Raw genomic sequence first — 14,016 nt, forward strand, 5'->3', positions numbered from 1 at the left:
TGGATAACGCCTGGAACGCCAAAGCCACGATAGGAGCGAAAACACGAGGAGCCAAAGCAATAGCCCATCAGTGCTATTAGATTCTCGAGAAGGTAATAAGATACCCAAAAGGTGATAGAAATAGATTCGTAGAACTTTATTTTTGTCATTACCATGCATTGTTTGCACAATAATGTAAGAATGTAAAAACATGTCATGCCTTGAGCATGTTCTCAACAGACTCCTGAGAATACTCATCCCTAAATTCCACTATACCTTATGCCATTCTTTCCTTTCTACATCAGAAGAAAATTCCCACCGACTTCAATTTGATGACTTTGTTGCATTTCTCATATAATTTATATCATTCATATATATTATATATTATCTCAGATTATAATAGTTTTACGAATTTGTTCCTTTTTTCGCGTTTCTCTTCTGTGTTGCTGCTGTTTCACTTAATTGTGTCACTTGTCTCGCGTTTGCTTCACCTGTTCTACGGTCGTGTGTCCGTGCCCTCTCTACAATGTCGTTCGTCGCCGTTCGTTTTGTAGTCGGAAAAGTGTTTTTTATTTGATCTGTTTATAGGTATTTTTGTTATGTATAGAATAGGTTTCTCCCAAAATGCCTCAGCGTAAATAGGTGTTGTGATTCTTTTTTGTGTTGCCTTGCTGTTGATAGTTGATTGTTGTATTGTTTTTATTGAATATTTGATTTTTATTTCGTCTAATTTCTAACCTATCGATTCACTAACGGAACAAAACAGGAAAGAAGTGTGAATCGAGTTTACTCATGGTTCCAGGCCTATTCTACGAGTGGAGCCGGATGGGCCTAACTAAACTGACTACTTTGTATTTGTGTGAGTTTCGTAGTTTGAACTTGTCGATTCGGAAATATTGTATACCAAATAGAACGGAATCTATTATCAAAAAATCAATATTTTCCCGTGATGGCAGATAGGAGCTTTTGAGCCAAAAACAGTTGAAAGGTATATAGGATGCGCCCGAAACGAGGCGTGCTGGATAGAAGCCTTTTCTGTGAGGTTGCGTATGTCACGCGTGTATCCGGTTAGGTGCGGAATTGTCCTCTCAACTAATGTCTAAAGAGAACGGGGGAAAATTGAAAACTATACCCTACAATAGCCTAAACGCTAATATTAAAAATTTGGTTTGGTTTATGCGTTTTCTTTGTGTGAAATCGCGCGTTCGTTTTGTGTTTCAAAAACAGAATTTGTTCCTAACTTCGTAACCTTCGGACCACTAGAAACAAAAAAAAACCTAAACTAGTAAGACGTATGTATATGACAATTAGGATTAACGACTGGGGGTGGGGGTTGTTAAGGAATGAACGTAAAATCCTATGGTAGGTGGTTGATTTGTAACCAATATTGAAATCTACGAAGATGGGTTACCTCTCTAGCTCGAAGCTTGATACTTACGATAGTGGTATCAAATTTTGATATTCGAAGCAGTTTTACGTTTTTGACATTCGGCATCTTTTGGATTATATGTTTTACTGTGTGGTATAATTGTTGTTTTTTTTTTCGTTAGAGAAACTGCGGTTTGTTCGTCAGGATTTAAATTCAAAGCGTTTATATTTATAAGTACTATTATTGTGGCTTGGTAGTTTTAAGGATTTCGCTTTTTTGTTGTGTTTGTGTTTCGTAACTTGCATTAGTAGTTCTAAATTAAGTAGTGATGTTTTGTGTGTGTGTGTGTCTCTATCATTATTGTGTGTTCGTTTAGGTAAAGATTCGTAAAACTTGTTCAAAGAAATCATGAGTTGAGAATCGACTGGGTATACAAGCGGTTCGGAAGGATTCACAGGATGTGGGTAACTCAAGTTGTGGTACAAAAAAAAAAGTGAAATCGATCACGAAATGCCTGTATTGCGGTTTTGGGTGAACAATTCTACACCTTATTAGAATATTGAAGAGAACTACATACAAGTTTTTTCTACATTTATAGCGAATGCAATAGAAATTCCTCCAAATGATCAATTATTTCACTAAAGTATTCCTTTCTGTTCTAATCATGTTCCTTTGAATTCGGATTGTCGCTGTGTGAGGCCAGGATATATCATCGCTACTGTTCTTCGTCGTAATCAACGAAATCCTGGTAGGTGCGGTTGATCATGCATCAAATCGTGGGTTGCTGTGGCAGCCCACTACCTTGGAGCACCTAAATTACTTCGAACTGGCTGATTACGCTGCTGTTTTAACTAAACGACGCTCTGATATGTGAGCTCGAAGATTTTGCCGATCGCTCTTCGGCGGCAGGTCGTTCCATCAATGTCAACAAGAGTAAGTGGTTGAAAACAGGCTAGTTTTACAGTAGCTGGGCAAACAGTGAAGAACGTTGCAAGCTTCCAATATCTTGGTAGCCATATGGCGGCCAATAGCGGTATCAAGCTTAACCCTCTAATACCCAAATTTTTGATTTTGATCTAAATATCATTTTTCGTCATCTAAAAACGATTTAAACATGTTTTCGAAGATGATTCTTTTTAATTCTCGATTTTGTGAATTTCGGTTTTTGATTTTTCTAATTTTTATTTTTGAACATCCCCACACTTTAATATTTTTCCTGGAAGCCTATTTGGGGTACGGATTTTTTGAGATGGAAATATTTTGAGATTTGATGATTATTGTTGAAATATTTTTATTTTAAATTTTTTTCATGGGAAATTTTGTTTTCCGTGTAATTTTAAGGAAAATAATTTTAGAGTGTATTCAACTCCCTTAAACTATTAAACTAGGATAGAATGATTTGAGAAAAATTTAAAATATGTTAATTGTAGCGAATCAATACAGAATAAACAATGATTTCTGAAAGGTGACTAAAACATCTATTTTTCAATTATTTTTTAAAAATGTAAATACGTTTTAAAATACACCAAAAACAATTTTAAGATATACAGAACAGTCCTTAATATCAGCCAAAAATATAAAAGTTTTGATTTTTCAAAAAACAAAAATTACAAAAATGCTCATACTATACCCCGTCTAAAGGCGGGGTTGGGTATTAGAGGGTTAACATAGGTGAACGAGTCAAGAAGGTGCGAGCTTCTTTAGGGAGTTCAAGGTTGTATTGAATGCCTAAACCCGAATCACAGAGAAACAGACGTCATACTCTCATTGCTTCCCATCGATTACCTTTTGAACGGTCGATTCAAATATTCAATAGTAGGTCGATCGACCACTCGCGGCGCTGGCATTGTTTTTGCTCTTGTTTGACGTTTGCTCACTACCGCCATCTAGTGGCGGCCCGGCCAAACACAGTACGTTAAGCATTGGGTGATTCCTTTTTCGTGACGATGTTTTTTAATGAAATTTGTTCTAAGTGTTACGTCTGTTTCTCTGTGCCAGAATATTCAACTCAAACGTATAATGTGTGCTGCTGTACGCCAGTGAAACGTGGTGTGTATCACTGGAGAACACGTAACGGCTGCACAGGTATCAATCAACAGAAATGAAAAAAAAGTCGGTGGAGTTTTGTAGTAAAATTATTCCCGTCGTCCCTTTGTACCAGCATGGACTGGGAAGTATGGAAGCATTAACATATTAGAATCCCACCCAAAGGTTCAAGTGAATCACTGGAATATCTGGAGAAATTATCTTGCATGCGCACGTATTCTAGAGCAAAATGAACGTTTTTCATTAACAAAATCTGACGAAAGTTCTATACTTGGTGCTTTATCAGTACGAGTATTCAGTTATGAGATCTGCAAGTAAATTCGGTTTGTTCGGGAAACAGAGATTTAGCATAGGTGTAGAATTGGTGCCCCATTTCAGGAAAAAAAAATATTCTGGCGAAAAACGACCATGTAAAAACAAAAATAAAACAAACTATACTTTTATAACCTTAAAAACAAACAAAAACTGTACAATTTGACTTTTTGGTGGCCTTTCCGCCCTGTGACGGAAGCCTTCGAGTTTCCACCGTGCCGTATGCCGAACAAACCCGGCACCGCACAGGAAGTGTGGAAAGCTAACAAACAAACCTCGTCTGTCGTCGCAGTCGTCAGCTTCGTTCGCACTGATCCGGGCGCCGAATCAAACCAGATACGCCACACTGGAGGTGTCCATGTGTTGGATAAGCGTACGCATGAACGCCATCTCCTTGCGGGCGTTCTCCAGGATGACCTTGGGGTCCTGCGATTGACACCGGAGCAGGTTCGGCGCAAACACCATCGCCAGGTTGGACGAGTCCATTTTTGTGCTGGCCACCACATCCGGCAGGGCGAACTGCTGCAGGAAGTGCACTAGGTAGGTCAGGACCTGTCGAAAACAAGAGAAGAAAGAGGGTGCTTCAGTTGAAGTTCTTTTATGAACAGACTTAGAGGTTATACCAGTCGATTAATCTTTGGTAACTTTTCCACGATGGCCGCCGCCTCCGCCGGGTCTTCCGTGGCTACACAGTCGTCGTACAGGTCGTCCGGAATCAGCGGGTCGTACAGCTCGCGGTACCACAACTTCAGCAGGCTTGCTGGGGCATGGGCATCTGTGAAACGAGACAGCGCGAAAACCGTTGAGATGTTGTGAACCACATAACCTAACCTCTTGCAACTTTTTTTTTTTTTTTTTTTTAAAAACACGGACACGTTTAGTACTTCCAGTGAGCTGTTCGCTCTTTTAAGGAAGCACGACACTAGACAACGGACTAGCATGCAACGCCCAGTGGCACAGCCGAAAACTTTTCCTGACAGCTGCGGCGGGAATCGAACCCACGCTCCTTAGCACGATGCGACTAAATGCTTGGTGACACTAGCCGCACGACCACTTACCCATTGTTCCTTTGTTTTCGGGAAACTCCCATCGGTCCAGGCGGTTTTTCAACATGTTAACCTCGTCTACGTCGGCTGGCACTCGGAAGATTCCCTCGGTTTGCTTTCCGTTCAGCAGTAGAACCTGGAAGTTGAAGGAGTCTCATCAGCCCTAGTTTCGTTATTTACTGATATAGGGTTTCACTGTTGTCCGCCATTTGATTGTGGTCCGCCACTCTAGATTCCTGATCATCATTTCTCTGCCGTGTATACCATAGTTGTTGCATGTTCTATGGGAATCCATATTAACATGGGACAACTATGCTGTACCCGGCAGTTCTGGACTCCTGACTTCTTCCCCATTCCAAACGTACTCATGTTGCATAGTGTCAGAACCTAAAACTCCTTAAAACAGTTGCCATCTTAAATCTTGTCCGCCATATTGAATTTTGATCTGCCATATTGGATTTTTTGATCATCATTCCTCGACCCCGGACGTCTTTCCGTCTAAACATACTTGTAGTTCACTGTTTAAGAGCATAAAACTTACTAAAACAGCCGCCATTTTTATTTTTGTCTGCCATATTAGATATTCCTATCACTATTTGGATGGTTTTAGAGCCGTGCGGAATAGAAATAACTCAGGAACGACTGGTCCATTTTCAATAAAAAAATAGGTAATAGGACAGTGTTTCACGTCAATTGGAATTAAGAGATTTCGGTTGATGTTCACTATCCAAAGTGGCTTGACTTTCGTACACATACACATATAAATACACGGATGTTCCGGATTGAAAAGAAAACAAATAAAATTTACCTGTTCGGACAGCGTCGTCTGGATCCACGGCAACTGCAGATCCGGAAACTTGTCCTTCTGCAGCTCCATCACCTCGCCCAACGTATTCCCGAACATGCTATCGCGGAAGATCTGCTCCCTCGCCTGATTGATATCATCCTCCGTGGGCTTCTTGGCCTGTTTCCGCCCGGAGCTTCCGATCCGGTCCAACCGCCGGCAAGCGATCGTCGCATAGTGCGAAATCTGCACGTGGATCGGCCACTTGCCCACCTCGGGAAAACTGGTCGCAAACGTCGGATCCCGATGTCTGTTGATGTACCCTAGCAGTGCCGGCTGGAAAGTCGGCGAAGGCGGAACGAACGACAAACATATGGCCATCAACTCCCAGCCCCGGATCAACGAGTCCCGACTTGGATTCTCCGTCGTTTGCCGGCACATTTGAATATACAGCTCATCCCGAAGCTGTGCCTGACCCATCGCCATTGCAATGATATCGATGGCCACCGAGTTCAAGCTCATCCCAACCCGGGCTTTCCGGTCACCCATGTAGATCTGCACCAACTTGAACAGCTCCGTTGCCATCTTTTTCCCGGCCTTGTCTCTCGCCAGCGAAAGCATCGGCCTACTGATGGCATTTGGCGTCCAGCTCAGCATGTCCTGAATAGACGACTTCTTCCGGAAGATACCCTTCGAGTGGAGATTCAGGTTATCCTGAGCGAACTTCTCGATGTCGCACTCTTTTAGCAGTGCCATCTCCGCAATCTTCCCGTTGTTACCCACACTTCCCGGACTGTGCGACAACAAGTTCTCCTGGAACCTCTGTAGCAGCGTAGCCTTGTTCAGCTTCTGTTGACTTTGTTGCGAACCCGTCTGACTGCTGTCCGCCGAGGCACCCCGATCCGGCGTAGAATCCGTCCCAAAGCCGGAACTTTCGAAACTCTGCTTCGCCATATGGAACGGCGAATACTTGTGCAGCGGCGGATGATTCTTCACCGGACTGTAGATCTGATCCTGGATACTCTCCAGCTTTGCCGTAACCTCCTCCGATCTGTTCCGAAGAGAAAGGAACCGGTTACCTCAACTAGAAGCTAGACCATCCCTCACACCCCGTAACTTACATATCCTCCTTCTCATCCCGGTCGCCAAAGTTGAATTCGAAGTTGTAGTACGAAACGCCACCGCCGCCGCCGTCATCCTTCCGATAGGCGCCGTACTCCTCGTACGGATAGTGCGACAGGTAGTCCCCATGGCCGTCGGAGTGGTCCGAGTCTTCGTTGTCCGGCTCGTGCCCGGAGAAGGAATGCTCCGACTGGCTGTCCGAGTGGAACGAGTCCGAGTCGAGAAATTCACCGAACCCGTAGCACCCGGACAGCTTCGCCTGCTCTAGGATGTAGTGCTGTAGCGGAAGCAGGTGTTCCAGCTTTTCCTGTAGCGGAGGGAATTGGAGGAAAATTTTAGGGGAAGAAGACTAGAAGGGACCACAATGACACACTATTGAGAAACAGAACTCAAACGCAGCTATTTACTATCAGTCTTATTAGTTTTGCCTGAAACCCATTCATACGTAAAGTCTATTTCCTCATCGTTAACCGAATACGGAGCTTAACTGGTATTGGAATATAGCATTTGGTCCTTCCAGGAGTTTCTTCTGAGATTCCTTCTGGGACTTCACGGAATTTCTCATGGAGTTTCGGGAATTCTCTAGGAATTCTATCCAAGATACTCCTAACAGGTCAAGATGAAAATCAGAAGAAACTAGCTGGAGTATTTTTTTCAATGAAATCCTCTAGGACCTTCATCAGGAGATTCTCAAACAAAAACTGGAGAAGGAATTTCTCAAAATACTCCCTAATAAACTTCCGAAGGATTTTCATTAAAAAAAACACCTGAAAGAATTCCAGAATGAACTTTCAGAGGAATTCCAGAAGGATCTGCAGAAATTCCAAGCAAAGCTTTTGAAGGAATTCAGAAAAGAGTTCCTAGATAAATCCTGGAAAGAGTTCCTGAAGAAATTCTGGAAGCAGTTTCTGAAAGAATTCCATAAGAATTTCCCGGAATGAGTTCCAAGAGGAATCCCAGAAAGAGTTCCAAAAGGAATCGCGGAAGCAGTTTCCAAAGAAATCCACGAAGGAGTTCTTGAAGAAATTCCAGAAGCAATTCCTGGTAAAAATTCAGAAAAAAAAATCCCGGAAGAATCCCTGGTGGAGCTCTCGAAAGAATTCAGAAAGTAGTTCTTGGAGGAATACCGGAAGAAGTTCCCGGTGGAATTACCGTTGTAATCCCGGAACTAATTCTGGAAGCAATACCAGAAGCAGTTCATGAAAGAATTCCGGAAGGAGCTCCTGGAAAAATCCCGAGGAAGTTTTTGGATAAATACTGAAAGAAGTTCTTGTAGGATTCTTGAAAGTATATCAGAAAGATTTTTTTAAGAAATCCCAGATAGAACTCCAGGATTAATCTCGCATAGAATTCCTGGAAGGGATCCCTGACGGAATTTTGGAAGGACTTTCTGGAGGAATTCTAGAAAATATTCCTGAAGCAATCCCCGAGAGAAGGCCTGGAAGAATCCCGAAAGAAATCCCGGGTAAAATTGCTGGAATTCTCAGAAATACCTACTGGAAGTAAAAAAAAACTTCTGAAGAAATTCCAAAAGAAACTAGGGTCTGGGACCATTTCGGCAGGAGCACCTATTTTGGGCACTTGCTGCTATTACATTTAAACTATTGACTCGATTTTTGAGACAGGATCAGATACGCACAGTATCTAGCGATGCGCAAAAATTCAAATCAATCGGTTTGAAATTGACTGAGTTAAAGCAGAAAGTGCTCAAAATAGGTGCTTCTGCCCAAATGGTCCCAGACCCTATAAGCAGATTTTAGGATGGAATTCCTGGAAAGGAAATCCCAGAAAAAATCTCTGGAAGAATCTCGGGAGTGCCTCCTGGAAGAATCAATCTTGGCAAGAGCTCTTGAAGGAATCAAAGGCTTAGAAACATGTATCATTGCAACCGCCGTATGCTGTGCTCTATATATAATAGTACAAAGAAAAAAGCGAACAGGTATCGAATCATGCACCTCTTTTCAGCAAGTCATGTAAAGTACGCTTACCTTATCCCAGTTGCAGTACAGTGGCGACGTATTCCCGTTGTCGTAATCGAAGTCGAACCCTGTTCCTTGGTTGTTATGGTTCTTGCTCTTTTTCCGTTCCTGCTGTTGCTGCTGCAGTAATGGCTGTTGTTGTTGTTGCTGCTGCTGTGAACCTTTGTTGTGCGACGACGAGTTGTTGGACGCCACGGTTTGCGTCGAACCGGAGCCGGATTTCTTCTCCAACGTTAGCTGCTTCTGCTGTTGCATTTCCTTGTTGTGCCGTTCCAGGTTTGGCTTGTTCAAATTCAGCGAAAACTGCTCCTTGCTGAGCACCTTGTTGTTGTGGACAGCAGCAGCAGCTGCTGCTGCCGCAGCCATTTCGCTTTGACTAGACGATAGTTTTCCACCGCTGGAGGAGGACGTTTTTTGCAGACTGGCCGTCTGCGGCGGTCCACCTCCCATCGAGATCGAGCTGGGCGACACCTTACCCTTGTCGATCTTCATCTTATCCAGGTACTTCTCCGGCTTGCTGGTGAGGTCCAGGTTGAACAACTCGGGGTCGTTACTTTTCTGACTAGATTTGTTGTAGTTGTTGGTGACAGCGGATCCGGAACTTGGGGAAAGCTCCACGGCCAGAGCCGACGGCCGCGCGATCCGCTGCTGATGTTGTTGTTGCGCTTGCTGGGGGCTGATGGGGCTCTGAGGACTGGAATCGCTCGAGTGCTTCTGCTGCACAGATGAAGACTTCGCCGAGGAGGATGTGGTCGTATGGCGCCGTCGGGTAACCGGAGTGTTCTCGACAGATTTGAAGTACTTTTCGTGCATTGAGTCGTCGCTGGCACCTCCGTTGTTACCGTCGAAGCTACCCTTCCGGTGCGAGGAACCGCCATGCTGCGGTTGAGCGGCTTGTGGCGAAGAGTGGTGATGGTAGGGTCGCCCGGATACCGGAGTTCCTACCATGGGACCTGCCGAGGTGATGCCAGCTGATGACAGGAAGCTACCCGAGCGGGTCAGTGAGATCGATGATGAAGCGTCTACAGGAAAGTTAATGAGATTAGACATGTTGAACTCATATGCGTATTGATAACTTACTTCCGGGGTAATCGAAACTCTCGTGTTTGGACACCAGTCCACTGCTGCCGTCCTTAAGGCCAGTGCTGCCCGATTTGGTACCCATGCCATCATGCATGAACTTCTTCTTGAACTGCGGAGTGCTCATCGAGTGCGATGGAGAAGATAGGTTACCGCCACCGCCACCGGCCAGGTCCGACGAGTTGGACATCGAGTACGACAGCATCTGGTGCGGAGGCGGCAGTGGCGAGTGGTGCAACGACGAGATTCCGAGCTTCTCCGTAGATGACGACGGTATCGAGTGTGGAATGTTGTGCGAACTGGAACTCTCCTGGAGCATTCGATAGCTGCTTTGAAGAAGGGCGAGACGTTGAATGGATTAGGTACGGTTATAATACTCGGGAGAACAAAAACTAAAAAAGATCTACCACCAACCACCGGCGTACATATCTAGGGCGCACGTGTTCAGCGAACTTACCAGTTCTCCCCGGCGGAGTTACCGGGGTGCTTTTTCCCGTGGGTTCCGGAAGCTATCCGCAGGCTGCCACCGTCCGGCATGCGTCGGTGGTGGTAGCCATGAGCACTCGAAAGGCTGCTGTCGCTGGACTTACCGGAGTCCAGATATTTCTGACTGCTGCGGGAACCGGTGCCCCCGGCGGAGTTGGGATGGCCGTGCCTGCAAAATTTATGAGATTCGTCCATGCCGGTGCGGCCAATCGAGAACCCAGCGTCAGTGACGGTGGTTTTGGGTGGTAGTCTTGGGATGGTGGGTGCGCACATCGATTAGGTAAGACAATAGACATAGAAGGCACACACACGAGAAACGGCGCCCATGAGAAGGCGTTTTGTTGGGTGGTGGAAGCAACGGAAGATATTTTTGGTGGTTGAATTCGTTTCAAGTGCGTAGCATACATACATAAAAAAGAAGAGAAAAAATGAAACAGAAGAAAACAGGTAAAAATCTCACTCCAGTACAATTTACAGAATGCGTCGATAAAAGTTTAACCAAAGTCAATCTATTAGAGCTATACTACTGACTCTGTACTTAACCTTTTTAAGAAAACTATCGTAGGAATATCGAATCGACATGATATTGTTTGCTGACTTTTTAATGTGCTTGATTGATTTGTGTGATGACTACATATTGCCAGAACAATTCTGAACTTAATAAATCCCCATATGCTAGCAAAACATTTCAGATATTCAGCAAGAATCGCAACAGGAATCTATAATGATTCTCTCACAAATTTTCAAGAGTCCTTGAACAATCCCTCAATATCATCTCCATTTCGAGCGACTGAAAAAGACGGATACACATGCGCAGAATTTGAGACTGGACAGTTGGAGAAACAGTCGGAGAAGAACAGCAGTCAGCAGAACTGGGCAAGAACAGTCAATTCAGCCATCTTCTGTTACGTAGCCGAGGACATCATCTGGTAGTTTTGTGCCCCTAGACTTTCCACCTGATTGGAATCAGCATCCGAACGGACATCCACAGTTCCTCCAACAGCAGCATCTGCCTCCTCAAGGACACATCCGAGAAACAGTCCACCTGGTCAGCATACTCAGTATGTATTGCCAGCAGCTGATTTACCCTCCAGGGAGTTCGGCAGACAGTGTCATCGTGTGCAAATCTTACAACATCTCCTGCAGCAGCAGGCAGTCACGAACCAGCTTCTTCAAAAACAGCGCGAATCCAACCAGGGGTTTCTGCAGCAGTACAGCAGAAAGCGCTGTTCGGGACCATACGGAGTCAACGGTGAAGAAACGGTGCAGCACGCTCACCATCACCAGAGCCCCGACTCAATATTACGTCACTTTTACGTTCGGGTGGACGAAATGTGCGTAGAATTCGAGCTATCGAAGATATCCGAGCAGCAATTCAAATGTTTGGTGTTTGTTTGCGTATTGAAGTGCGACACTGATGTACGGACCAGGTCGTTGGCGAAGATCGAGACGTTTACGATGACGTCACCTTGAAAGTGATGATCGAGGAATGTCAGTGGCTTATTAACTTGAAAAACGACATGATCGAAGGTCCATCGATTGCTTGCAGCAATCCAAAGAGGTCCACAGCATCAGAGTAAGTTCCGAAAGCGGTCAAACGAAAGACGGAATGCTCCTCGAGCGCCAGATGACCAAACGAAGATACCAGCTTAGAGAGACGAACCAGCCAAGGGCTGAAAGTCTCTCAAATAAAGATAAATCAATCAATCAGATACCAGCTACTCAGTGCTGGAATTACGGTACGATGTATTTCTCGAACCACTGCAGTTTTCGGAATCACCGATGTAGCGAATGCAGGCAGTTTGGCCATGAAGAGGATTACTGCTCAAGTCCCAAGCGATCGTTCAAGCCAAGGAAGCAGCGTACCGAAAAGTTCTCCACCAAGTCCGTCGCACTTACCGTCTGAAACGTCCAGAGAAAGCGGTGATTCGTGCAGATGGAAATCAACGGTATACCTGTGCGTCTGCAGCTGGATACGGCAGCGGACATAATTTTCGTCTCCAAGCGCTCGCTCAACTTACTGCACATCGACTTCATCGTTGAGTTCAACCTTAGGTCACTACCGATGGATAACTTTTGCATTCAGGTAAGCGATGCTCTTGTTGATGCCAGTTCTTTGCAGAAGGCGTACCCCAAGCTGTCCAGCAACACGCTGGGCCTCTCAAGGAATCCTGTCGACCGGTTTCATACTCCAACAGTGGTACGGTTGCATATCATTTCACCAGTAGACTATTCCGAATGGACAGCGCCAATCATGGTGGGACAGGAAGGCAAATGGCAGCATTCGCATGTATGGAGACGGAGACTACTCCACTGGACTGAATGAGCAGCTTCAACCTCATCAATACCTGTTCCCCCTGCCACAGGACATTTTTTCCAAGTTGTTGGGTTATACGGCTTTCAGTACGATCGATCTGTCGGACGCGTTCCTTCAAATAGAGGTTCGGTCTAGAAAGTCTGGAAGTTCCCGCAGCATGCTCACGATTAATACACACAGTGGCCTGTATCAATATAATCGATTGCCGCCCAGCTGCTCCAGGTGCATTACAGCAGATGATAAGACACCATGTTGGCCGGACTCCTGAGTACATCTGGCTACCTAGACGTTGTCATCGTCGGAGGCAAGAACGCCGGGAAACACCAGTGCAATCTTCACTTAGTTTTGCAACGGATCCACCGTACGTCCTGGAAGGTGCTCCTTTGTGAAACATCAGCTCGAGTACTCAGGTCTTTTGCTGAATCGCCATGAAATCCGCCCGGATCCTGTCTAGATCGCAACAATTCAGCACGTACCACCATCGACGGACATCAGCGGAGTTCGCTTTACGCGCTAGCGCTATAATGGGGAATTCGTACCAAATACGAGAACTCTTCGCTATCCGTTGGACGAATTACTCAAAGCTCATCGTTCAACTGGACCCTAACATGCCAGCAGGCGTTCGACAATTTCAAGGAAATACTGTCCTCCGACCTCTTGCTCACCCATGATGACTCGTTGCAAAAAATAATAGTGTCCACCGACGCGTTATCATTTGGAATTGCGGTAACTATAAGCCATAAGTTCCCTGACGGCAAAGTCATCCAGTACCGTTCCCGGGCACTAACTGCAGCGGAGTTCATATTTTGGAAGCAAGTTCCGGTCCAAAAAGGGCATCCCGATTTACACGGCCAACCGGATTCAGCGCTTTGCGCTAACATTACCCAACTACGATTTCTTCATGGAGTACGTCTCGACTGATAAGTTCGTGAATGCTGATGTATTGTTCTGGCTCATCAACCAGCATGCCAAACCAGACGAGGATTTCGTCTTGGCCTGCACCACTTTGGATGAAGATTCTAGGTCAGTAGCGGTTAATAGCGTTTTTTTTGCCAGTTCCAGCATGGTCCAACAAGCAACCAAAGTTGATCCAGTTCTTCGCAAGTTCAACGCCTGAGCGATTGAGTGGGATAACCGCTAGACTAACGCGAGAGGCTGGGCTCTTGACTAGACTGAACGAGGATGTCGTGAACGTAGGCGACAAACAAAAAAACCTACAGTAGGAACGGCGCAGAGTCCACCATTGACCCTCTGAAGCTCGGATCTAAAACCTGGATCGGACTGGAGGGTCGACGATGGATACACGCACAGTGACCATCTGGCGATTCGATACAGGGTGGTACACGGAGGAAGACGGCCACAGCCGAAGGTCATCGATCGTCATCGGGGATGGATGACCTCGCGCTTCGATAAGCCAGTATTTATGGAGCGATTGCTCATGGATCGTCTAGCGACGATCTAGTCGGAATCCTAAGTCGGTTATTCAACGCCGCAAC

General features: G+C 45.3%; 1 protein-coding gene across 3 annotated transcripts in view; it reads right to left on the minus strand.

The window, feature by feature from the left end:
• Positions 1-302: 302 nt before the first annotated feature.
• Positions 303-14,016, minus strand: part of LOC109425248 (uncharacterized) — a 163,273-nt gene continuing 149,559 nt past the window's right edge. The window contains exons 4-11 of one of the 3 annotated variants that reach the window (XM_019700496.3): positions 10,175-10,372; positions 9,718-10,043; positions 8,647-9,659; positions 6,658-6,965; positions 5,561-6,587; positions 4,765-4,888; positions 4,330-4,481; positions 303-4,258 (exon numbers count right to left, since the gene is read on the minus strand). In XM_019700496.3, coding sequence (XP_019556041.3) covers positions 4,034-4,258; positions 4,330-4,481; positions 4,765-4,888; positions 5,561-6,587; positions 6,658-6,965; positions 8,647-9,659; positions 9,718-10,043; positions 10,175-10,372 — 3,373 coding nt within the window. In that variant the 3' untranslated portion in view covers positions 303-4,033. Of the gene's footprint in view, positions 4,259-4,329; positions 4,482-4,764; positions 4,889-5,560; positions 6,588-6,657; positions 6,966-8,646; positions 9,660-9,717; positions 10,044-10,174; positions 10,454-14,016 lie in introns of all 3 variants that reach the window. The other 2 variants (XM_019700495.3, XM_019700497.3) reach the window with 2 other exon arrangements.

The sequence above is a fragment of the Aedes albopictus genome, chromosome 1 (genome assembly GCF_035046485.1).
Source record: "Aedes albopictus strain Foshan chromosome 1, AalbF5, whole genome shotgun sequence".
Taxonomy (NCBI): Eukaryota; Metazoa; Arthropoda; class Insecta; order Diptera; family Culicidae; genus Aedes; species Aedes albopictus.